This window comes from Chelonoidis abingdonii, chromosome 2, assembly GCF_003597395.2.
Source record: "Chelonoidis abingdonii isolate Lonesome George chromosome 2, CheloAbing_2.0, whole genome shotgun sequence".
NCBI classification, from domain to species: Eukaryota; Metazoa; Chordata; order Testudines; family Testudinidae; genus Chelonoidis; species Chelonoidis abingdonii.
This window is the reverse complement of record NC_133770.1, coordinates 231,085,387-231,109,923: the sequence shown is the minus strand read 5'-3', so window position 1 is coordinate 231,109,923 and position 24,537 is coordinate 231,085,387. Positions and strand designations below refer to the sequence as shown.

Here is a 24,537-nt window from a genome sequence, read left to right as displayed (position 1 = left end):
ACAACCCTAGCCGCCAGCGCTGGCTTACCCTTTCCCAACTGCCCTCCCCCCCCGCACTGCTGCCCCCCAGCCTGGCTGTTGAAATAGCAATTCCAGTCCTATAAACACTGGGAAGCATTTCTTGCTCCTTTTATCTACTTTTCTACGCTGTTGGTACTTGGTTGTCATGGTTTTGTTCCATGGCAATGAGCTAGATATAGGGATAACTAGATGCCTAGCCTGTTTCGGCCGGTTAGGTCAGCTCGTGTGTGTAATAATGGTAATTTTGTTAGCTGTCTGCTGTCTGGCCTCAAGTGATTTTCCAATACTGCTCCAAGGATATACAATGGCGATTAGATGGGATTCAGAAGACTGCTCCCATAACGAAATAGAAGTCCAAGGTAAAAACCAAAAACAAAAAAAATAACTGCTTGTTTGCACTTATGAAGTGAAACTAAAATCTCATGGCTAATCTGGACCAAGGCATGGCACTTTGATGAGAATTGAGAGTGGCAATGTGTATACTGGCATTTGAGCTTTTTGTATTGCAAATGACATTACAACAGAAACGCGAGACACGTGCAATATTCTTAAGTATACCGTAGGGGCTAAACCTACTCCTGCTATGCGCTTACTACACCTGTTAGCCTGAGATAAATCTTACAGTGCCTTGTGGATCCTGGGCCGTGCATTTTCCAAACCACTGGTAATTGCTGAAGATATCAGTCCAAAAAGAGACAAAAGAAGATGAACAATTGACTTTGTAGCAATTTTTTAAAAAAAGCTGCAGAACACTGATTTAAAAAGAGATGTTAATGATGCCCTGCGTGACAGGTTAGTGTGGGCTGTAGAGTGAACCCCGAAGTAGAGGACCAGGCGATAAATAACGATACCAGAGGTCGGCCTAGGGTGAGACTGATAGGGAACTGGTATAACCATATAATGACGATAGGCGATAGAGGCTGTTGATATTCGATGCCTCACGGAGATGTGAGTAAACTGAGAACTGAAAGTGGGAAAGATTATAATGAAATCTACTCCGGAGGGGACAGGGAAACGGAGAAGTTTTTGCACATCAACATTTGACTAACTGAAGCTGTATTTTATATACTTCAGCACACCATCGCTCAGTTTTTCTTACTAAAAAGAAAGATTTTAATTATGGACCATAGGTTTTGCTTTGCCTTCTGGTTTATTCCAAAACACTTTACGATTGTAAATTGTGTGTCAGGTTAAAAATAATATTAAAATAGTGGAATGATCCATAATCTCAACATTGGGAGTTTTTTAAGTTTTCAAGTTGAACAAAAAGGCCACAGTTGAGAAAGAGCCCAACTTTGGCTAACAATCACTTCCTGGTCTCATTGGTAGGGGGGCCATTCTAGATAAGTAAAGCACTTTACCATGGATACGGGGCTAGGAGTATACTGAATTAGAAGTATGAAATGTAGAAATTGATAAGGGAATGTTAGACATCAGGGAGAAATTCATGGCTGGCAAGGCTCAAGTATAACTAGGAACAAAAGAATCTAGGCAATGGTTAGGCCTGTACTAGATGAATATGGTAAATGATGCAGAATAGTTCAGAAGTGTTCAATAAATATTTCTGTTCTGTATTTGGACAGAAACTGAGTGGGGTATTCATATCACATAGAAGTGAAGTGCTTGCAGTCCATATAGTAAACTGAGGATGGTTAAACAGCATATCTAAGAGATTTTAAAGGCCTGAGGAACTTGCACTAGTCGTTGAGAGTTTGGCTGAGGAGATATTTGGCCCACTGATAGCTTTTTCAGTAATAGTCTTGGAATACTGGAGAAAATTCTGGAAGAATTTGGAAGTGTGTTTGTGGCAATAATCAAAAAGGACAAAGCAGGGTGACATAGTTCCTGTGCCCTTTACCGACATCAGTGCCAGGCAAAAATAATGGAGAAGCTGTGTACTGGATTCAGTAGATAAGATTAAACGATACAAATAATTAATGTTAAGTAAATAGTTTTGTGGAAATAGGTCTTGTCAAACAAACCTGATTGTAAAGAACACAATTACCAATTTGGGTTGATATAAGGTACTGGCCTAGATGTAATAGACTTGTGTGAGGTATATGACTTAAGTACTGCTGATACATTCTGATGAAAAAAAATTAGTACTATACCAATAAATACTTCACAATTAAGTGGAGTAAAAGATCTGAAAAAATAGTAGCTAGATGGGGGGGGGAAGGGAGGCGAAATTATAATTGAATGGGTGGTGTTTCTGTTTAGGGGTTGGTTTTAAGGCAATGTCTGTTCAAACATTTCCATACATGATCGGAAGTAAATGTAAAAAAAATCAAAATCACTGCTGATTTAAAAATTGCCAGATGAACCAAAGAATAACCATGATAAATAATGAGGCAGGACGAGGTAGCATACAGATTGAATTTGGCTGTACTGAACATGCAGAGTTATACATCAAGAATGCAGGCCATACATATGGAGTGGGGCGCTGTATCCTGGAAGCAATGACTTGGAAAGGATTTGGGATTGATATTGGACAGATAATTCCGTATGAGCTTCCAACTGTGATGCTGTGCAAAAAAAGGCTAAGAGATCTTTGAATGTATAAATAAATAGGGGACTAGAGAAGTGGATTTTTCTTTGTCTTTTTTTTTTAAGCCCTGACTATAGCATGGGTGAGACTGATGCTGTACAGACTGTGTCGGTTTTGGAGTTCCACATTTTAAAGAAGGAATGTTGGAAAAATTGAAGAGGGTGCAGAAAAGACTACAAAAAGTGATTCAGGTTAGAGAAAATGCCTTATTGATTGCACCCTTTTATCAAAAAGAAGATTGCGATGTAACGTGGTAGTGTATAAGTGCCTTCCCAAGCAGAAAATACCAGGTGTGAACGGAGTTCTTAATATATCAGTCGAAAGGTATAATAAGAACAATGGCTGGGAAGCTGAAGCCAGCCAGTTTTCTGTTTAGAAATAAGACACAATTCGACTAAATGAGGGTGATTAAGCATTGAACAAAGTGTTAGAGGAAGTAGTGGATTCTGTGCTTTGGTTTGAAGACATGCAGGACTGGACTGTCTTCTGGAAAAGTATTTTTATGTCAAACAGTTATTGGGCTCAGTAAGGGCTAACTGGGTGAAATATCAGTGGTCTGTGTTATTCAGGAGTTCAGTCTTAGATCAGTGGTTCTCAACCCATGGCCTGCAGGTGTCTATCTTGTGCACAGTCAGCAAATCAATCCAGCGTGGCTCTGTGGCCATCCTCAAGGTGCCATTCAGGTTTGTATAGATATTGCACTGGATTGCGAATCCCCAATACACACAGAGAGCTGCATATGCGGCCCACAATAGGTTGAGAACTATTGGTCTAGATGAATCTAGATGGTCTGTTTTGCCTTTTAAACGCTATGTAATTTGGGTTAAATAAGTACTTACTTAATTCTCACAAGAATTAACATTATTCATTTTCTGCATGGAAGCAGACACAGTTTTCTGTTAAAAATCTGAGCATTTTATATCTGCAAAGTGGCAATGAAAAATTCTTTGAAAAAATCTGAACTAGAGGCAGCACAGGTTCACACAAACTGCCAGTTAAGTAGCTGTGAAGAGTTAGCAAATGCTATGGTGAAATTAACGTTATGATAGAGAAGAGAAACTTCATCTCCCAAACAAAGCGCAGCAAATGACTGTACAAAAATCTATAATGGTGGCATTGATTAAGTCAGCTACACTTCCATTAATAGAACTGCATAGCACATTTGCTCTCTTGTATTACTTGTCACAGGTCATCTGTAAATGATGCTTACTGTGAGGATGTTAGGCATCACAATAATTCAGAGAAAGACACAACTGTTGGAGCAATATTTGTTGACACTTTGTTAAAGATTTTACTCTCACGATAATGTTATCCTCAGAAACCATCTGTAAATTCTCATGTTCTTCTGTGTCCAATGATGTCCGTTAGAATATGTCGTTCATCCTGTTTTAGAAGGGCTATCCTGACTTTGCTTACTTCCGTTTCCATTCAGGATACTAAATCCAGAGCATGAAAGTTATGTGAGTAGGCCAGAAGCTCACATTGGGCAGTCCTGTGACTTTGTCATGAAGAGCCATGGAATCCCTGAGCTGATCCAGAAAAAACTTACTCTGCATAGAGCATATGTAGTCACTGAAAATATATTCAGCTCTGAATCTACAGTAACCAGCATGCTGAAGAATTGAGTTAGTGCTTGGAGCCTTAGAGGCAGTCAGTCACCATATTAACTCCATCTTATTCGCACTCTAAAACTCCACAGGGAAAAAAAAGAAACATCCGAGAATCTTGATCTTAGGAATAGGAGTCGTCCATACTTGAGATCAAATGCAAATAACAGAGCACCTGCTACCCAAACCCCCTCTCCACACCATGGTAATATATCTAGCTGGTGACAGCTTTACCACCCACTCTTTTGGTCTCCAAAAAAGCTCCAAGTTTTGTTCACTATATTTTGCAAGTGGTTTAACATAAGTTAGTTTACAAGGTGTCCACATGACACTTTCCTGGATAGGCAGGCTTGTTAGAGCAGTCTGGAGAAAGAATCAAGTTGATTGTTTAGTAGGGTGTACCGCTATTTCATTCGCTCCTTCATCTTAGAGTAAACCACAAGAAAGCTACTAGATGGTGGAAAATTCATGGGAACCCTGTTCCAGACTTCTACCACGTTGCTTACCAAAAGACAGTTTTTGATTGACAATTCATGTAAGATTCAAAAAAAACCAGTTAGGTTAAAAATTGATATACTAGACCAGATAAAGTCAAAGCCTTCTCAAGTTGTGACTATGCCTTAGAAAATCCTGCGAGGCTCTGTTTCATGGGCAGTACCCCAGAATATTTGCAAAAGGTGTCTGTACTTTTCAGCTATTGCTGTAATTGTGACAATGCAATCTGGCATTGGCTGAGGAGCTTTCCTGTCGTTATGCAGTTCAAGTCCTTAGGAATTGTAAGGTGAACAAGGGCTTAATGTAAGGATCTAATGGTTGAGGGCAATTTCTGTCGACTTTCCCATGCTTTCCTCTTTCAATCGAGTAGATCTGTGCAAGTTTTTGATAAAAACACCTATGCCATGATTTTGTATAAAGCTGACAAGGACAAAGCTAATTCTCTGCCTACTTTATTGAGCAATGTTCAATTTTTGAAATCATCGCATCCTGCATCAAATCATTTCTCTGGAGATTCATCTCCCCAATAAGAACAAAGTTTAGCTAATAACCTGTTTGAAATACAGTAATCCATATGAAGGTTTGTTGAAGGTCACTGCTTCCATCTTCAGGTGTCAGGTGACTCCTCAATTAGACCTTTTTGCCCAAAGAGGCAAACATTGATTGTTCTTCAGTTCTGGTCTGAAGTTATGAGATCCTGAGTCTTCATGGATAGAGTTCTCTGGGATTCAAGCCAAGAATTTTTGTACATCTTTTTCTTCTAACTACTCTTTTGGCTAAGTAGTCATCCCAGAAATGTCCAGAACAAAAACTGAATGAGACAGGTTTAGCTTGTTGGGCATGTCATTTCTGTTTAGATGTCTAAACATTTGTCTTCAGAGCCTCCTTCTGTTACTGGGGCTCTGACACAATAGTGTTCTGCAAGTTTTCTGCCAAAAAAGATGGTGCAAATTGAAAGCAGCAAATTCAGAGGAAATACTTTTTCACACATAATTTTAGACTGTGGAATTCATTGGCCACCAGAATATTGGACGCCAAGATTTTAGCAAAATTAAAAGAGTGATAAAGACACTTATACGGATAATAATTTTCAGAGTTATGATATGTCATTCTAAAAAAGTGTTGTTGGATGATTATAAAACCTCATGTTATGGGTTTGAGCGATCTATTATGGTTTAGATGAGACTTTCATAAGGGTCAGATATTTTACACTTTTCACTTTATTTAACTTTACACTTTTATTTTACCTTTCTTGAAGCATCTGGTGCTGACAATTGTTAGGTGTGTGTGTGAGGGGGAGAGCCCAAGGCTAGGGCAGCAGGGCGGTGCGGGGGGGTGGGGGGAGTCCAGGGCTGGGACAGGAGACAGCCAAAATTTTTTTTGCTTGAGGCAGCAAAAAACCTAGAGCCGGCCCTGCCAGAGTGCAACTGTCTTCATCCCACAATGTCATCTATATCCATAATTTTTGCACCTTTTTTAAAAATCCCACAAACCCACGCAGCCCTGCTTGCTCTCCACCATCTCTGTCAGAGGCCTGGAGCCTGCACAGCTCTGCACTATTGTCATTAGTATTGCAACCCCAGGATGCATGATCCTTCAGTATTTGTAGAGCCACAGGAAGAACCAGATGAGTGGGGAACATGATGATACCTTGGAGGACAGATTAATGTGGGACATAGTGAGAACCAATTTCAAAGCTGTTGGTGGTATTTGTGGAGCAGCTGCAGGTGGTAAAGTGCTGCTTCTAGGCCTGAGAAATGAGCGCAGACTGATGGTATCACATCATAATGCAGGCTTGGAATAATGAGCAGTGGCTGCAGAACTCTGGGATGTGCAAAACCACATTCCTGGATCCAAGCTTGCCCAGCCTCCGGAGCATGGACAGCAAAATGAAAGCTGCACTGGCAGCAGAGATGCGAGTGGTGATTGCACTGGGGAAACTTGCAATGCTGGATTGTTACTGGTCAGTGGGAAACCATTTTGGAGATGGAAAATCCACTATGGAGGCCATTGTCATGCAAGTATGCAGGAGCATTAATCATCTCCTGCTAGACAGGACTGTGATTCTCAGCAATGTACAGGACATCGTGGATGGATTTGCAGCACTGGAATTCCCAAAATGTGGTGGAGCAATAGATGGCAGGCATATCCCATTTTGGCACCAGACCACCTTGTCACAAAATGCATTAAGCATTGGTGGATCACTGAAGATGCTTCACCAACATCAGTGTTGGCTGGTCAGGGAAGGTGCATGCCACTCGCATGTTTAAAACCACAGAACTATTCAAGAAGCTGCAAGCAGGACTTTCTTTCCTGAGCTGCAGATTATGATTGGCAATGTAAGTTGAAATGCCAAAAGTGATTCTGGGGCACTCACTCTACTCCATACCAGCCACTTCAACAGCACCAAAGAAAGATTCAGCTGTTGGCTCAGCAGGTTTAGAATGGCAGTTGAATGGACTTTTGGTAGACTGAAGAGACACTGGCATAGTTGACTCAGAACACTGGATCTCAGTGGCAAAAACATCCCAGTGGTTATAGCTGCCTGCTGCACAATATCTTTGAAGCAAAGCGGGGAAAAGTTGCCACCGAGGTAAAGGATGGAGATGGAACACCTGCCTTCTGAGTTTGAACAGCCAGACAAAAGGTTATTAGAAGAACTCAGTGCAGAACTATACAGCTCAGGAAAGCTTTGAAGGAGCACTTTAACAGTGAACCACAGTAATGTGTTGCGGTGTACTGTGCTCTACCTGGCTCTGATGTTTTGAGACCTGTTAGGAATTGTGTGGTGCTTGGTGTACAGCTATGAATATAACACTGTCAAGGCTCCTATCAATTTTGCGATGCTTGTTGTATATTTATGATTATTACACTGTGCTGTCATTGATCTTATGAGTTGTGTCCCAACTTAGACTGGGTGCTTTAAGAACTGCTAAGCACTCTGCAGCATCCGTTGTCAACTAATAAAGATGACTTATTTTTCAAATAATAGAATTTTATTTGGTAACAAAACCAGTGCAAAGAAAAATCTGTTCAATTTAAAATTTAATAAATTAATGGAACAAAACTTACTATGGAGAAAGAACATTCATGTCCATTTTACCTACACATACACAGCCGTGGATTTCATAGGTCAGTGTATGTGAAGCTGTACTTTTCCTTAATGTCCCTGAGATAGAGCGGTAAGGGTAGGGATGTGGCCCTAATACCATATGGAATGTTGAAGTGGGGTGTAGGGAGGTGCTGTAATTAAGTTCTCCATGGACTGCAAAGAGAGGTGAGCCCATGATTACCGTAGGTCCACAAGTGTTTGCTGCTGAGAAGCTCCATTATGTCCTGATGCATCTTCTTCTCCTTTTCCTTCTGGGACTTTCTCCTGTCCACTCTTTCCTTCTTCAGTCTGTACAATGTTCATCCTCCAGGCCCTTGCTCACTATCTAATGCAGCATTGGCCTGCAGGATCTCATGGAACATGTTCTCCCAAGTCCTCTTCTTTCTCCTTCTGATTTGGGTCAGGCATCCTTTCTCCTGCATCTCCAGTGCAATCTGGTTATAGATGTCCATGTTTCTATGGCTTGTCTATAGCTGTGCTTGCACAACCTCTTCTCTCCATAGGCCTAGGAAATCCAATATCTCCTGCCTACTCCAAGCCAGAGCGCAACTGGAGTGTGTACTGGCATAGTCAGGTGGGCAGTCACACATAACAATGGAGGATTACCTGTTGCGCTCACAAAACTGGACAATCACAAAAAGGCATTTCAAAAATTCACAGGGCTTTAAAGGGGACAGGAGCCTTCTGATTTCTGTGACACCTGAACAGTGGAGTTCACAATTATGACCAGGAGAGTTCAATGTCAGATATTGTGGGACAGCTGCTGTTAGGGTTGACATAAGTAATGTTGTCTGCATTTGCTCTGCATAGACCTCAATACATCAATCGTGACTCTATGCCACTTGGGGAGGTGTTACTGCACTGCTGTAAAGGGGCACTTACATCAGTGGGAGACAAATTTAAGTACAAACACATGTACAACTAGGTTGACATAAGGCATTTTATGTCAACTTAACTTTGTAATACGGACCAGGCCTGGGACACTCAGGAAAATTAATCCAAATTAATTAAAGTGTGAATTTAAAGTGGATTATTTAAACTGCTTTAAATCCGTGTGAACACTCACATTCCATTTAGCTTAATCCACTTCCAAAATGCCAATGCTCTTCAATGAAAACTGGGCACTTAACTCTTAACTTTTTTGAAAACTCACCCTATTACTTTGGCAGTAAATACTATAATAAAGGTTATGTTGGGCCTTCCTTATAATCTGACAGTTTTAGTTGTTCATATCTTTATTTTTTCCCTTTAAGTAAAAGTTATCCATGTTTAGTCAGCCTGAAAATGAAAATTTTGTAAAAATTTTGTAAAAGTGTTTGAAGAAAATCCATTTTGTCCATTTCTGAGTTTCTGAAGAGAAAAAATGGCATTTTACACTATTTTTTTTAAAAGCACACTCTTTGACTCTTAGGTCAATTTACAAAACACAAATTGAAAAATGGCGATTGGCTAGCATATAAAAATATAGCTCCATCCATGTGCATACCAACTTTTTTCAAAGATTCAGAGTTACAACATAAAGTACAAGACTAGCATCTGCAGAGCTCTAGAAGTTATTTCTTAAGCTTTAAGTATTCCAGAGCATGAATTTCTTTGTGTAGAAACTTTATACGCAAGATATTAAAGTTCTCTAGACAGAAACCTTCAGCCTTAAAGACCTTAAGTGACTAAGGACTCTAGATATAAATTTTTTTTTGTAGAGTACTTGGAATGCAGACCACCAAGTACATACCAAACTTTATGTACTGGGGTCCTTGAGCATTTAAAAGGCCCCAAAGCTGAAGAATTCCACATGGCTAACTTTATGCCCTGGAGTCCCAAACTGGTAAGTGCCCTGATTCTGCAAGGTGCTCCACTTCCATTAATGTCAAGCATTCAGCAACATGCAGGATCAAGCTCAAGGAGAGAGAAGACATTGTCCTGCAGTCCTATCTCCAATACATAACAGTGCGTAACAGTTAGCTTGCTATGAGAGAATTGACTGGATTTCTTTTAGGAAGTTTGAAAATTAAAACTGTTGCCACTTGTGCACCTACTGCCTTGAACAGAAGTTGATTTATATATGGGCTTGAATGCTTTCTTGAATCAGGGACACTGTGAATCACCAGAAGTCAGTCACTCTTTTCATGCAGGGCCATTATACCTGCTAAAAGCATAGATGAATAGAAAATATTGCCCCCTGCTACATAATGGATTTTGTGATATGGACTTGCTCACTAAATATAAGACTCAGCAAATATCAATACATTTAACATATTCTGTCAGAGATTGCATATTATGGGGGGAAGCCCTGGCTCCTCTGAAGTCAATGGCAAAACTCCCATTGACTTTAATGGCGCCAGAATTTCACCTTCTATTTCTGACACATGCGAATAAATAATATTGTTGCATTACAAAGAAGTGTTCTACATGGTATAAGGTAATGTACTTCCAAAAGGTATTTTTCAATTGTTATTATGCCCGATGCAGCCAGGTCAAATGCAATTAATGTGAATTACCTTGTGAAGTTTAATTCCTCTTCCTAACCGTGGGCCAGATAACACGAAGGAAACTTTTGTTACATCACCAATATCATCAACAGTCAGCTGTCAAATAATAATACAAAAAAGTTAACTGAAGCATGCCTTACGCAATCATTTTGATCATAAGGCAAGTTTTTGAGGGGTTTTTTGGATTTTGTTTTGTTTCATTTCTCTTAACTCGTTTGGAAAGATGAGTGAACAAATGAGAATGCTGAGCAAGGGTGAACAAACCCCAATGGTAAATCAGAAAATCAATCTGAACTCATACCGTACAGTATATATCTCCCACAAAAAACACTGTTAACTTTAAGTTAAAGCATCTAGACTACACAGCCCACCTCAAACTGTAAAAAGCAAGGAAATCACAACTACATCCCAGCTACATTCCATTTATCATTTCCTCTTCTCAATCTTAGTTGCCTCCAGTCCCCTACTCACAGCCCATAGATCTCCATCCTCGACCTGAGCAGCCAACAGGCAGCCTTGAACTCTGACCATGTTTATTGGTTATATTTTCATGTGTTTTCATGATCAGGATAGGGTTGGTAGTGGCTTCCATAAATTTCATAAATTACTTTTTGTAATGTGTAGTTGTGTAGTGATTTTGTATTGGTGTGGGTAAATAAAATATAGGGTCAGATTGCAAATGGTGGATGCTGACATATATTTTTCCTTCATGTTTATGAATAAACTTTAGCGAAGAGGTGATCTATGTTCTAGCAATTGTTTGGAAAGTTGGTATTTTATTTTTATGTAGAAATTAGAGAACTGAAATTTACAGCTGTTTAAGTATTTATATTTAAATTTACACTTATGGTTGGAATTAAGGCTACCCATTGGTTGTTCAGGCTGAATGTAAAGATGTGCGATGAGATTCTGTGGCTTGCAATGTGCAGGAGGTCAGAATAGATGAACACAGTGTTCTCTTCTGGCCTTAGAGTTGATGAGTACGCTGGGACATCAGCTCTTTCAAGGTGGTCATGTAGGGGCTAATACATATCATTGCTGCAATGCCACTAATGCAAATCAGGAAAAGCCAAGGAAAAAAGCAGTTAAAGGATTCAACTCCTCATCTGTGCTTCACTTCTCAACCTCAGTTATTCTCTTCCAACCACTCAGAGCCTGCATATCTCCAGCTACTGGCATTTTTGCTACTAGCAGTTGCAATCTCCCAATGTAAGCAATCTTATTATACCATCCCCTCAGTAAAACTTATCAAGCTCAGTCTTGAAACAGTTGGTTTTTTTGCCCACACTGCTCCCCTTGTAAGGCTGTTCCAGACCTTCACTCCTCTAATGGTTAGAAACCTTCATCTAATTTCAAGCCTAAACTTGGTGATGTCCAGTTTATATCAATTTGTTTTTGTGTCCACATTGGCACTTAACTTTAATAACTCCTCTCCCTCTCTGGTATTTATCCTTTGATGCATTTATAGAGAGCAATCATATCTCTCCTCAGCCTTTGTTTGGTTAGGCTAAACGAGCCAAGCTCCTTATGTGACATTAAACTCCATATTCTTTATGGAAATATGCTTATGATATGGATATGACATAACTGAGATGTACTTTATGCAAGATGAGTCTTGTAAGGTATCATTTGAAAAATTAAGATTTACTGAATGTGATTATCCAATTTGTATGCCTGTATCATTTCTGTATCTGAAGTTAGGAATATTGACCCTGTATCTGTATTTCAAATAGGTTACTTTGGGTGTCACCTCCAACTAGCCCTTCAGGTACAATAATGAGAAAGCCAGACAGTGCTAATGGCCCACTAGCAAAGACAATGGACTGTAATAAAAGAGCTTAGTCTTCCTGTGAATGCTCAAAACAGCCACGAATAGTAGCTGCCACAGCCCTACAGAGACACCTGGTACTGGACATCCCTCCTCTCTTTCTGAAATGCCAGTGTTTTTCCACTGGAAGTCAAAGGGTTCTCACCTTACACAAGAGCTATATAAGGTAGGGGAGTGACATCATCAGGGTTCTCCTCTGTTTTCCCACCCAAAGAAACACTTTGAAACACCTGGAAATAAGAACTGAATTGGGGTGAGAAGGGTTGAGCCCAAGCTGGAAGGGCGTCTAGCTTGTGAGTAATAATACCTGAGGTCTCAAGCTGGAGACTAGTGCAGCTGCCTTTCAAGACTTTCTGTAATCTGTCTGCAACAATATCTAGGGCAGGGGTTCTCAAACTGGGGGTTGGGACCCCTCAGGGGGTCATGAGGTTATTATTTGGCAGGTCGCGAGCTGTCAGCCTCCACCCCAAACCCCGCTTTGCCTCCAGCATATTTATAATAGTGTTAAATATAAAAAAGTGTTTTTAATTTATAAGGGGGGGGTCGCACTCAGAGGCTTGATGTGTGAAAGGGGTCACCAGTACAAAAGTTTGAGAATCACTGACCTAGGGTGAGAAATTAGTATTTGTAACCAATTTCTTTAGTGAAACAAGCTTAGTTTGCATGTTTTGTTTTATTTGCTTAGCAAAAAGAACAAAGCAGATTACTATCTCTTTAACCACTTAAAATTCACCTTTTGTAGTTAATAAACCTATTTCTTGTTTATAATATAACCCCATTTGTAAAATTCATGATTAGGAAGGGGGTAGGAGGATAAGAAGCTGTGCATATCTTCCTCCACATTGAGGGAGGAGGTGGATTTCATAATATTCTTTGGGTCTGCACTCCAAGGGATGTGGACACCTGAGTGCTGGGGCAAGTCTCTTAAACTGAGTCTTCTCAGAACTAATCTCAGCATCTGTGTCTTTCTGCAGCTGGGTGTGGCCCTGCCTGTGTGTGTGCTGGAGGAGGCTTAATAGCCTGGCTCAGCAAGACAGGAAAAAGGGTGCTCCGGCTGGGAGAACAGGTGGGCTCAGCAGTATCCCAGTACATCAGGTGGCATTCTAAGGGGGGAAACCAATCACACCTTGAGTCTCCTCTTCTCAGGTAGGTTTTCCATTCCTCTGATCATCCTAGGGGGCCTTCTTTGCATCTGTTTCAGTTTGAATTAATCTTTCTTGAACATGGAAGACCAGATGTCCAGAGTATTCTAGATGAGATCTCACCCATGCCTTGTATGACACTTCCCTATCTCTACTGGAAATACCTTGCCTGATGCATCCTGGAACTGCATTAGCCTTTTTCACAGCTGCATCACACTGGTGGCTCAAAGTCAAACTGTGATCAAATAATACAGCCAGGTCTTTCTCCTCCTCCTGTCACTTCCAGTTGATAATTCCCCAGTTTATAGAAAAAAAATCTTGTTTTTAATCCCTAAATGTGTGACTTTGCAATTTGTACTACTAAATTTCATCCAATTTCTATTACTCCAGTATTCAAAGTTCTCCAGTTCTTCTTGTATGATATTCTGGCCCTCCTCCATATTAGCAATACATCCCAACTTTGTGTCATTCACAATTTTTATTAGCACACTCCTACTTTTTGTGCCAAGGTCTTTAATAAAAATATTAAATAAGATTGGTCTCAAGACCGAGCCCAAAGGAACTCTGGTAGTAAACTCCCTCCAGCCTGACAGTTCACCTTTCAGTATGACCTATGGTAGTCTTCCCATTAATCAGTTCCTTATCCACGTTTCTTTTCTCATGATGATTCCCATCTTCTTCAATTTAACTAATAATTTCCCATATGGAATTGTATCAAATGCCTTAAAGAAATCTAGGTAAATTATATCTATTGCATTTCCTTTAACTAAAGAAATCAGCTACCTTCTCAGAGAAAGAGTTCAGGCTGGTCTGCCACAATCTACCTTTTGTAAAGCTATGTAGTGTTTTATCCCAATTACCATTTGCCTCTTTGTCCTCAATTACTTTCTCTTTCAAAATTTGTTCCAAGATCTTGCATACTATTGAGGTCAAACTAATGGGCCTGTAGTTTCCTGGATCACTTTATTTTCCTTTCTTAAAAATAAATATTATATTAGCAATGAGTGACAGAGTACAACCCCCAAGTTTATGGATTCATTAAAAATCCTTTCTACTGGGCTTGCAATTTGACATGCCAGTTCCTTTAATATTCTTGATGGAGATTATCTGGGCCCCCTGACTTGGTCCCACTAAACTGTTTAAATTTGACTTCTACCTTGGATATTGTAATTTCTACTTCCATATCCTCAGTGATGAGCTGCTAAAATCTTAACAACTGGTTCCCTATAAAAAGTTCTGATTTAAGGGATGTGCCACAGTATGTATTTTTTGTACCAATAGGGTTACCATACATCTGTATTTTCCTGGGAGGAATTTTTAAATTTTAAAAATTCCACCCAGACAGTGATTTAAGAACCTAAAAGCCTGACATCTCCAGGAAAATACAGATGTATGTTAACCCTACCTAAAGTTCTTTTTTAAAAAGATGGGCCTGAACTAGAAATGAACTCCATTTCACATGTGTGGGTCCCCGCCACTCCCTTGGGGTGTGCTAGGGTGACCAGATGTCCCAATTTTATAGAGACAGTCTCAATTTTGGGGTCTTTTTCTTATATAGGCTCCTATTACCCCTCACCTCCTGTCCCGATTTTTCACACTTGCTGTCTGGTCACCCTAGGGTGTGCACGTGTGGTTCCCAGCTGCTCCCTGCCCCCCTCATTGAAGCAGATGTGCAAGGTTACTGCCCTGAGAACTGCAGGGCATCAGGGGACATGGGGCTGGCTGCAGACAGGGGCATGGGGCGGGGTAGCTGGAGGCAGGGAGTGTGACACGGGCTGGCTGCAACAGGGGCTGGCTGTGGGCAGGTGGTGCAGACAGGCTGGCTGCGGGCAGGGGGTGGCTGCAGCAGGGGCTGTGGCAGGGGGTGGCTGCGGGTGGCTGTGGGCGGTTGCAGGAAAGGGGCGTGGCACGGGGTGGCTGCAGGCAGGGGCTGTGGCTGCGTGCGGTTGCAGGCAGGGGCTGGCTGTGGGCAGGGGGTGCAGACAGGTGGTGGCTGTGGGCAGGGGGTGCAGACAGGCTGGCTGCGGGCAGGGGGTGGCTGCAGGCGGCTGTGGGCGGTTGCAGGCAAGGAGCTTGGCACGGGGTGGCTGCAGGCAGGGGCTGTGGCTGCGGGCGGTTGCAGGCAGGGGCTGGCTGTGGGCAGGGCGGTGCAGACAGGGGCTGGCTGTGGGCAGGGGCTGGCTGTGGGCAGAGGGTGCAGACAGGTGGTGGCTGTGGGCGGGGGGTGCAGACTGGCTGGCTGTGGCAGGGGGTGGCTGTGGGCAGATGGTGCAATGGGAGTGGCTGTGGGCAAGGGGTAGCTGTGGCAGGGGGTGCAGATGGGGTGGCCGCGGGCAGGGGGTGCAGACAGGGGCTGGCTGTGGCAGGGGGTGGCCGTGGGCAGGGGGTGCAGACAGGGGCTGGCTGTGGGTAGGGTGGTGCAGGCAGGGGCTGGCTGTGGCAGGGAGTGGCTGTGGGCAGATGGTGCAATGGGGGTGGCTGTGGCAAGGGGTGCAGACAGGGGGTGGCTGTGGGCAGGGTGTGGCTGTGGGGATGGCTGTGGGCAGGGGGTGCAGACAGGGGCTGGCTGTGGGCAGGGTGGTGCAGGCAGGGGCTGGCTGTGGCAGGGAGTGGCTGTGGGCAGATGGTGTGGGGCAAGTTGCAATGGGGGTGGCTGTGGCAAGGGGTGCAGACAGGGGTGGCTGGTTGGGCAGGGGGGCTGTGGGGGTGGCTGTGGGCAGGGGTGCAGACGGGGTGGTTGTGGCAATGGGTGCAGAAGGGGGCTGGCTGTGGGTCAGGGGGGTGGCTGGGGCAGATTGGTGGCAAGGGGGTGGCTGTGGCAGGGTGACTGTGGCAGATTGATGGGTGGCCTGTGGTAGGGGGTGGGCTGGTGGCAGTGGGGTGCAGAGCAGGGGCTTGGCTTGTGGCCAGGGAAGTGGCTGTGGGCAAGGGGTGCAGAAAGAACAGGGGCTGCTTGGCAGGGGGGTGCAGGGCAGGGGCTGCTGTGGCAGGGAGCTGTGTGCTAGGGTGGCAGAGCAGGGGTGGCTGTGGGCAAGGGTGCGAGAACAAGGTGGGGTTGCTTGTGCAAGGGGGTGCAGTGCAGGGCTTGGTGGGCAATGTGCAATCGGGTGGCTGTGGCAATGGGGCCTGGCCTGCGGAAGGGGGTGCAATGGGTTGGTTGTGGCAGGCGGGTGCAGACGAGGGGTGGGGCAACGGGCAGGGGTCGGGCAGACAGGGGGCCGTGTGCAGGGGGTGGCTGTTGTGGGCAGGGGGTGCAGACGGGGTGACTGTGGGCAGGGGATGCAGACAGGGGCTGGCTGTGGGCAGGGGGTGGCTGTGGGCAGGGGGTGCAGACAGGGGCAGGCTGTGGGCAGACGGTGCAATGGGGGTGGCTGTGGCAGGGGGTGACAACTCTTCCCTTCAATTGTTTCCCTTTGCTTGGGATGCAGGCTTCAGATAGTTTCTGCAACTTTAACTTAAAGTAATTCCAAGGCTCCTCCACGTTCAAGTCCTTGAGTTCTTCAGTCCAGTCCACTTACCTAATTCCCTTAAATTTTTTAAAGTTTGATCTTATGAAATCAAGGACCCTAGTCCCAGATCTATTTTTGTTTAGCCTTCCATTTAGTTTAAACTGAATTGTCTCATGATCATGAAAACCAAGGTTCTCCTCTACAACCAGTTCTTTTAAGAGGTCCTCACTACTCACCAATACCAAATCTAAAATGGCATCACCTCTTGTTGGCTCAGTGACTATTTGGTGAAGAAATCTATCTGATCCCTACCATTATTAGTAGCACTTGTCCTCCACCCTATATCTGTGAAATTAAAGTATCCCAGGATCACACAATTCCCAGTAGTATTTATTTAATTAAAAAATATTAAAGAGGTTTCTATCCATATCCATATCAAATCTTAAAGACTGCAAGCACTATCCCAGTGGAGCCTCTGGTAGCTTTCTTCCCCAAAGTGATTTTGACCCAAACAGATTCTGTTTTATCCATTCCATCACTGCTAATGTCTTTGCATATTAATTATGAGATAGACTGTAATGCTATTCCACCATATTTATCTTTATTTCTGTCTTTCCTGAACAGCACATACCCTTCAATACCTGTACTCCAGTCATGACTACTATTCCACCATGCTTCTGTTATCCCTATAATATCTGGTTTCACTTTCTGTACAGTAGTTCTAGTAGCACCGTTTTCTTGGTGCATGGGAAATGTCAGATATCAACTCTGACCAATAAAGCAATCTGTATGTACAATCCGGCACACAGAAAACACAATGTACCTTTCCCAGTTAAACATTGTTAAGATTAATATAAAATATAATAAAAAGAAACTAACCAAAAACGGGTCATTTTTCAGATTCTGAATCTTCTGTGCAGCTGATTTCCCTTTTGTTCCAAACACAACAACTTGAATATCAGGAACTTTTTCTGATATGTGTGTACAGTAGACCCACATTTGCCATCGTCCTCTGCTTTTAGTATCAAAGTATTTTACTGGATCAGATGTCACAGTCATTTCTATATTTAGAAGAAATATATATTCAGAATACATATCTTTCTTATAAGTCACCATAAATCATTACATTAATTTATAAAATTGTAATTTACTCAGAAATACTTAGTCATGCAACACTAAATTGTGTAAGCAAAAGACATTTCATTGGCATTACCTTTCAATGGAATTACTAGTTCTGTAAAAGCTTTCTTTGAGTGTTTGCTGATCCAGTCATTGTGAGCGAAGATGTGAGTGGCAAAAGGGTAACTTTCTTCTTTTATAACAATTTTTTCCAAGAACCAGTCATCTGATTAAAACAAATATACTAATTTATTGCATGTCAAGTAACAATGATAAACTCTGCCTACACAGGCTGAAGCTTCTGATTTAAACGAGAATGCAGAGGACTCAGTAACTCACAGAAGACATGCAACACCTCCCAGGTTTGGGGCCACAGAGATTTCTTATTAGTGATTATAACTCAGGCAGCTCAAGAGTTTTCTCCTCCTCCACAGGAGGAATATTACTGACCCGAGAGTACAATAAATGCATGTTACACTGTACCCATGTGACATGACTTTTTTGGCAACACAGGCAGGAAACAAAAGAAAACTAATATAAAGAGTGTTTATTAAATGGCCCTTTCCGTACTTTTCTTGCATATAACAATGAATTATTCCAGGACTGGTGTATTATCATCAGCCTTTGAGGATCAGAAATGAGAAACAAATCCACATACTTCCCCACTGAAACTGAAACTACTGGCTTGAGACTCCTGAACTGCACTTGGTTCTGATATATTTCTGACTGTTTTTAAGCTAATCCTAAATAGGAGGAAACTATTTTGGCGAAATCCTGGCCTTACTTAAGTCAATGGGAGTCATGACTCTGAATTCAGTGGGGTCAGGATTTCACCCTTTCTCTTTAAGCAATAAGAGGCAAATAGCCCCCTATTAGGGTTTTTCCTATATAAATGACTTGAAACTCCATGAATTTGGCTCCTGAATTTTCCACATGTTCTTGCTCTCAATGGTGGGCGTAGGGATGGGGAACTGGGTTTGCCACTCTCAGAGATGGGCTGCAACTTGATCTCAGGAGATTTGCAGAGGCCAGGGCTACTTGCATCTCTTTGCTGTGTCAGCATGGCACTGAGAGTCCTGAAGGAGCCATGATCCTACACTGTCCCCAACTGTCACTACCTATTTTGAAGTTGCAGCATTATTTATACTGAGAAGTGGAGGGAGTTGGGAGAAATGATGCTGCAGAGACTGTAGCTTTCTCTGCCTGCCACCCCACCCACATCCCCAGAGCCCCTTAAACACCTGCGAATGGATTTCTATAGGAAACAAGGACAGTATTTTGAAGCCAACACTCCCCCTCTTCCATGCCCCTCTTTTTACCTCAACTGATTGATCTTTGTTCCTCTCCCCTGGTGGCAGAGGAAGAAAGCATTTCACCCTGACTGATTAAGGATTTATTTTATACCTAATAAAAATGTCCATAATTTTAAAAATTGAAAAGTTAAAACAGTGTATATGGGTATTGGGGTGGGAAATGATAGCCAAATGAGATACAAAACAAGAAAAAAGAACATACTTTTGCTGGAAAACAGAAATGTTTGCTGAATCTACTGGCAGAACCAAATATATCAAACAAGTCACTTATTGCAAAAACAAACAAGAAATGCCTCGTAATTTTTCATTATGTAATTCACTGGCTACTGTTTATGATTCTCCTATAGTACATTGACAATTTAAATGAAACCAGGTTATATACAATCTAACACAAAACACAGAAAAAAAACTGAAAAGGTCCAGCAATTTCAATTTTTTCACTAGTTTCCAAATAGAACAGACCTCATTAAACATATGATCTGTAATCATAATTTTAACAGATGTTTTTCTGCATTTCTGACCCCCATTACATCTGATGATAATCAATATTGTTATATGGTATTTGTTATAATACAATGCTGTATATTTCAGGCACCTAGTTTATTTTAAAATTATCATACAGTACCTTTTTTAAAACTTTTAAATCCAACAAGAACATGGTTCAGCTTGCCAAGGTGAACTGCTTTGATTCTGAAAACATTCACCTGCAATTTGAGAATAATTTAAATTGTGGTTTTGTACGGTTGGTATGTATGACTTATGGATTTACCTCTGCATAAGTGGACATTGCTTTGTATGTTAGTGCACTTTACTTTACCCTTATCATGTCATTCCATTTCTTTCAAGTGCATAATAAAACAGTATGTGCTGTAATTGTTATTTCCACTGTTAGTGACTAGTATGACTTTTCTGATGAATTTTAAAGTGTCACTATAATTGATAAACAGTATTTTCAGAAACTTTGATGCTCAGCTTGAAGTTCCGGTAGGATGCCAATTTCTACTAAGTTTGTAGGATGAAATAACTAAATTGGATGAATTATGACTGTTACACAAAGTGACATCATACCTATGTATCTATATTAGGATTTTCTACGTAAGTCATCTCCATCACACAAAAGAGGTTCTCAAATATTTTAGATTTGCATGGTGAAGTGCTCAGTGAACTTAATGGAGTCTTTTGATCTTCTTTTTTCCTGGCATAAGATACACACGCACACGGAGTTTTTGGTTTGTTTGTTTTCTCAGTCTTTTCCCAAACACCTCTCTTCAGTCTGGTTAGGGGTGGGAAAGCTCTCATAAAAGCATGATTAACTTTAAGTATATGAGACTTAGGTAGCTGCTTAAAATTAAGGACATGTGTTGTTGAATATGGATGGGATTACTTGTGCTTAAAGTAAAGAATGTACTTAAATATTTTGCTGACTCAGGCCTCCAAGATCAGGGTCTCGAAGCATGCGATAAATAATTGAATTAGTCTGACTACTTCGGGAAACTTCTTCCACAACAAAACCTCCACAACTAAGGTTGCTTTATCTCTGGTGCTCACGAACTTCTCCCAGACTTTGTTATTCTAGAGAGGAACAGTTGTTCAAGTGAGCTCTGAATGAAGATGCAGTTGCTGCTGTAGCTTGATTCAGACCCAGTAAGGGCTTTTAAGATCAGGCCAAAGACTTGAACTGGCAATGGAAACCCTACACGGCTACCATGTTCAGTGCCAGGTACAATGAATTATGACTGCCCAGCCTGGAGGCAATGAATACATGGAGTACTCTGGCAAACTCTCATCTGAGAGAAAGGGTGAAGTATCAAGGTCAAAAAAGTAGGTGTTTTGTCAGATTGTCATCAGGGAGGATAGGGTAAAGAATACACTCAGGAGAGCAGTGAGCACCATTAATCCAAAGAGTGCTGTTATTACTTGAATTCTAGAATCTTTAAACAATATGTAAAAAATCAAGATACTGGACTCAAACAGATGGAAGAGTCCTGCTCCAGGTGACATTGTTGCTCCCCTAACCAAGGACTCAAAGAACAGGAGTCCCTTCATTGTTGGAGTCAATCAGCTGACTCAGCACTCACAAAAATCAGTGAGTCAGTCCATGAGTTTCCTGCCTCAATTATTATTCTTCAGGGTACTTTAAAAGTGAATTTATTACAAGGAGAATAAAGAAAATGCAGAGACCTTATATATGCAGAAAGAAAACAGAACCACCATCCTTCTCAGCCAGCACTACTATTTCATGTCTCTACCAACTGCTTGTGGAATCCTGCTTTCTCTAAGTATCATCCTCACCTACCTACCAAATAGATGGCCCCACTGAGTTCCGTACATTATCTTACAAAGCCTGGGTAGCCCTACCATTCTAAGTCCTCTTTCACTACTGTCTCCCGATTTTCTTTGTAAAGTCTGATCAGGGAGATTAACCCCATATTTATTGGGTATCAGGTAGGACTTCACACTCTGCTGCAGAACTGTACAAATTAATTAGACTAACTGGAAGGCTGCAATAAGCAGCAAAGATCCAGTTTGTTTTTCATAAAACCTGGCTTCTGAAACTTTTAAGAATGAAAATCAGCAGACAAAATGAAAAGAGAAGGGTTTAGAGCAGAGAGAGAATATATGTCAAGTAGAAGATTCATTGAGGTACTTCAGCTATATTCAGAGACCAGAGTAATGTCTCTCTGTTAAAGTAAAAAATAATAGCAAAAGGTTTAATTTCATATGTTCTTCTGGAGTTCTTATTATTAGTGGATGCATAATAAAGATGGAAAAAAATCAAAATGCAAAAGTAAAGAGATAATTCAGATGTATGAATCAAAAAGACAAATGTCAAAAGGACTTAGGTAGGTATCACATGTTTTAGTCATTCAACAGCTGATAGATCAGCACACAGTAAGAAGCCATCAAGTAAGTGTGCACCATTCTCAACCACACAAGAGTTTCCCAGGTCCCCAGGTGTGGTCATTTGCTGCACACCTCACTGCCCTGCCTCTGAAACAGTTGAGTTTGCACCAGAGCAAGCATGGCAGCTCGAAGTCAGGCACTCTCTCATCAGACTGAGTCATGAGGAGGGAGTTTCTTACAGTGGAAGCAGCTCGTTCACATTCTGTTCACCACAATGTGGAAGCATCTGCTGTAGAGATGATCGGTAACATAGTCCAGATTTGTTTTCCACTTATGAGTCAGGGTCAAGGCCTCTCCCATACATCTTTGCAAAGTGGCAGTCATGGCAACTCCTGGATTTTGACAAGGAGGTTCTCCTCATCATGCCCTGGGGTGACTAAAGCAGCAAGAATTAAACTGAATCTGGATAATCTGGATTCTGGTTACAATGGTACGGAAGCAGTATTCATTGGTTCTTCACTTTCCATTCAACACCACTAAGTGTTGAAGGGCTGTCAGCTGCAAAAAGCTTAGTAACAGAGAAATGCATGTAGGTTCCTTATAGGGTGATTTTACATTGACCTTTGATAAAAATGTAATGATGCCTTGCAAATTTGAATTTTGTATCAGACACTGAGGTCTAACAAGGTATCTGTAAGATTTTGATCTGAAATTTTCCTTAACTATCCTATTCTCTTACCAACAGTTGTTCCAGGATTTTTTCTGCAAAAGTTTTTGAATTCTCAAAAACCAAGAACATTTTTGCAAGGTTAATAAGGAATTTCTGAATGGACGAACTAAAGAAGGAGAATGAGGACTAGAATGGGACATTTGCCTTATTATTATTTATTGTTTATATTGCTAGGTAGGCGTTCATGATGGTTCAGAAGTGCCATATTCATTTAAGCAGGCACAACACCAAGATATCTTATGGAGCGTTATGTACTCCCACCAATGGTGCATTTGGCCCATAGTTTAGATAAGTCACTGCATCAAGGAGTTTGTAATCTAATTTTCTGAACAAAAACACTTCATTAATTTAACTCTCTCTCTGTTGTGTAAGCTGATGGTGCAGAAGAACAATCACATTTCATCCCAGAGATTGTTGTCACTTAGTAGTAGGTAAAATGATCCCTATATGGAATGGGCAGGCTGGTCAAATACTTTTAACATCCTTTAGCATGAAAAGCTTTAAGTAAACATGAGGTATTATTAAGGAGACATTTACAATTTCAATTATTTTTCCTCAGTTTTTTTACCTGGCCTCTGGCAAAAGTGATGGGTCCACTTCTTGAATTATTAAGCCATCTTTTCCCAGAGTCACCTCTCGCTCCTTGAATACAAAGATAAGCCTCTCCACTGGTATCTGCTTTCTTTATGTCTCCAGTGTGCACATGAATGGAATATTCCACAACTAAAAGAAAAATTTTAAAACAGGCATTATAAGGGAAATTCTGTGCCATCTTGTCTCATAATTGGGTTCCATACAAAAATGCTTAGGTTCTATTGTATTGTTTTATGTGAGGATCACTTGATATATTCTTAAAAAAGGAAAGGCACAGTACCATAAAATGGCAACTTAAAAGTTTTTAATTAGAGGCTGGGTCTATATAGAATGCAGTTATGCAGCTCCATAGATAGCTACATAGTTCACCTTTTTGTCAAGTTATTAAATATTATTTGTATTATGGTTGTACCTAGAGGCTTCTACCAAGATCAGAGTCCTATTGTGCTAGGCACTGTACAAACACATAAGGTATGATCCCTGCCCCAGGTAGTTTATAATCTAAATATACAAGACAGACACAGGGTGGGAAAAAGTATTATCCCCATTTTATACAACTGGGTCACAGAGAGATTAAGACCCTGCCTACATTACAGAAATTTGCACCATTGTAATTTAGTCAGTTTAGTTACACTGTCAATACAGTTACATTCTAATGAGTCACCCTGCTCCAATGTAAAGCAGGGTTGAAAACAGTGCAGCTTAATCCAGTAGATTAACAGAGTAAACTGCACTAGCATAAACCCTGTTTTACATCAGCACAAAGCTCTACATCAGGGTGAAACTATGTCGGTGCTGTTACATCAGTGGAAATCTCTCTAATGCCGGTAGGCCCTAAGTGACTCGCCCAAGGTCACATACTCTGTAACAGGGCTGGGAAACAACCCCGATCTCCTCAGTCCCAGTCCAGTGCATTAACTACAACACATTCTTACTCTCTGCATAAATCCCTGTTTGTGAATCCACAGAATGTAGCTTTCTTCTGCCCTGCAATGTCTCTTCCAGAAAATCAGCACTATTGACTACTGTATTCAATAACCTAGAGAAAAACCTATACACATCCCTCCTGACCTCTTGGGTACCCAATCCCACTGCCTGTTTACATAGTCATCACTAATTCTAATCCCTAAGGCTCTATATTCCTATTTGCCCCATTTGTATTTTTGTGTGTACGCCATTTTCATCTTGCACTGGAGCAAGGACTGCACAGTCATAAAATGGTTTAGATGAAAACTGTGATTGTCTT

At 41.5% G+C, this 24,537-nt stretch overlaps 1 protein-coding gene across 3 annotated transcripts in view; it reads right to left on the bottom strand.

Annotated features, from left to right (window-relative positions):
- Positions 1-24,537, bottom strand: part of RP1 (RP1 axonemal microtubule associated) — a 305,041-nt gene that overhangs the window by 63,725 nt on the left and 216,779 nt on the right. For all 3 annotated transcript variants that reach the window (XM_032771359.2, XM_032771361.2, XM_032771360.2), the window contains 5 exons: positions 23,266-23,420; positions 19,749-19,827; positions 17,905-18,036; positions 17,571-17,752; positions 10,282-10,368 (listed from right to left, as the gene is read on the bottom strand). In XM_032771359.2, the coding sequence (XP_032627250.1) occupies positions 10,282-10,368; positions 17,571-17,752; positions 17,905-18,036; positions 19,749-19,827; positions 23,266-23,420 (635 nt within the window). The remainder of the gene's footprint in view (positions 1-10,281; positions 10,369-17,570; positions 17,753-17,904; positions 18,037-19,748; positions 19,828-23,265; positions 23,421-24,537) is intronic.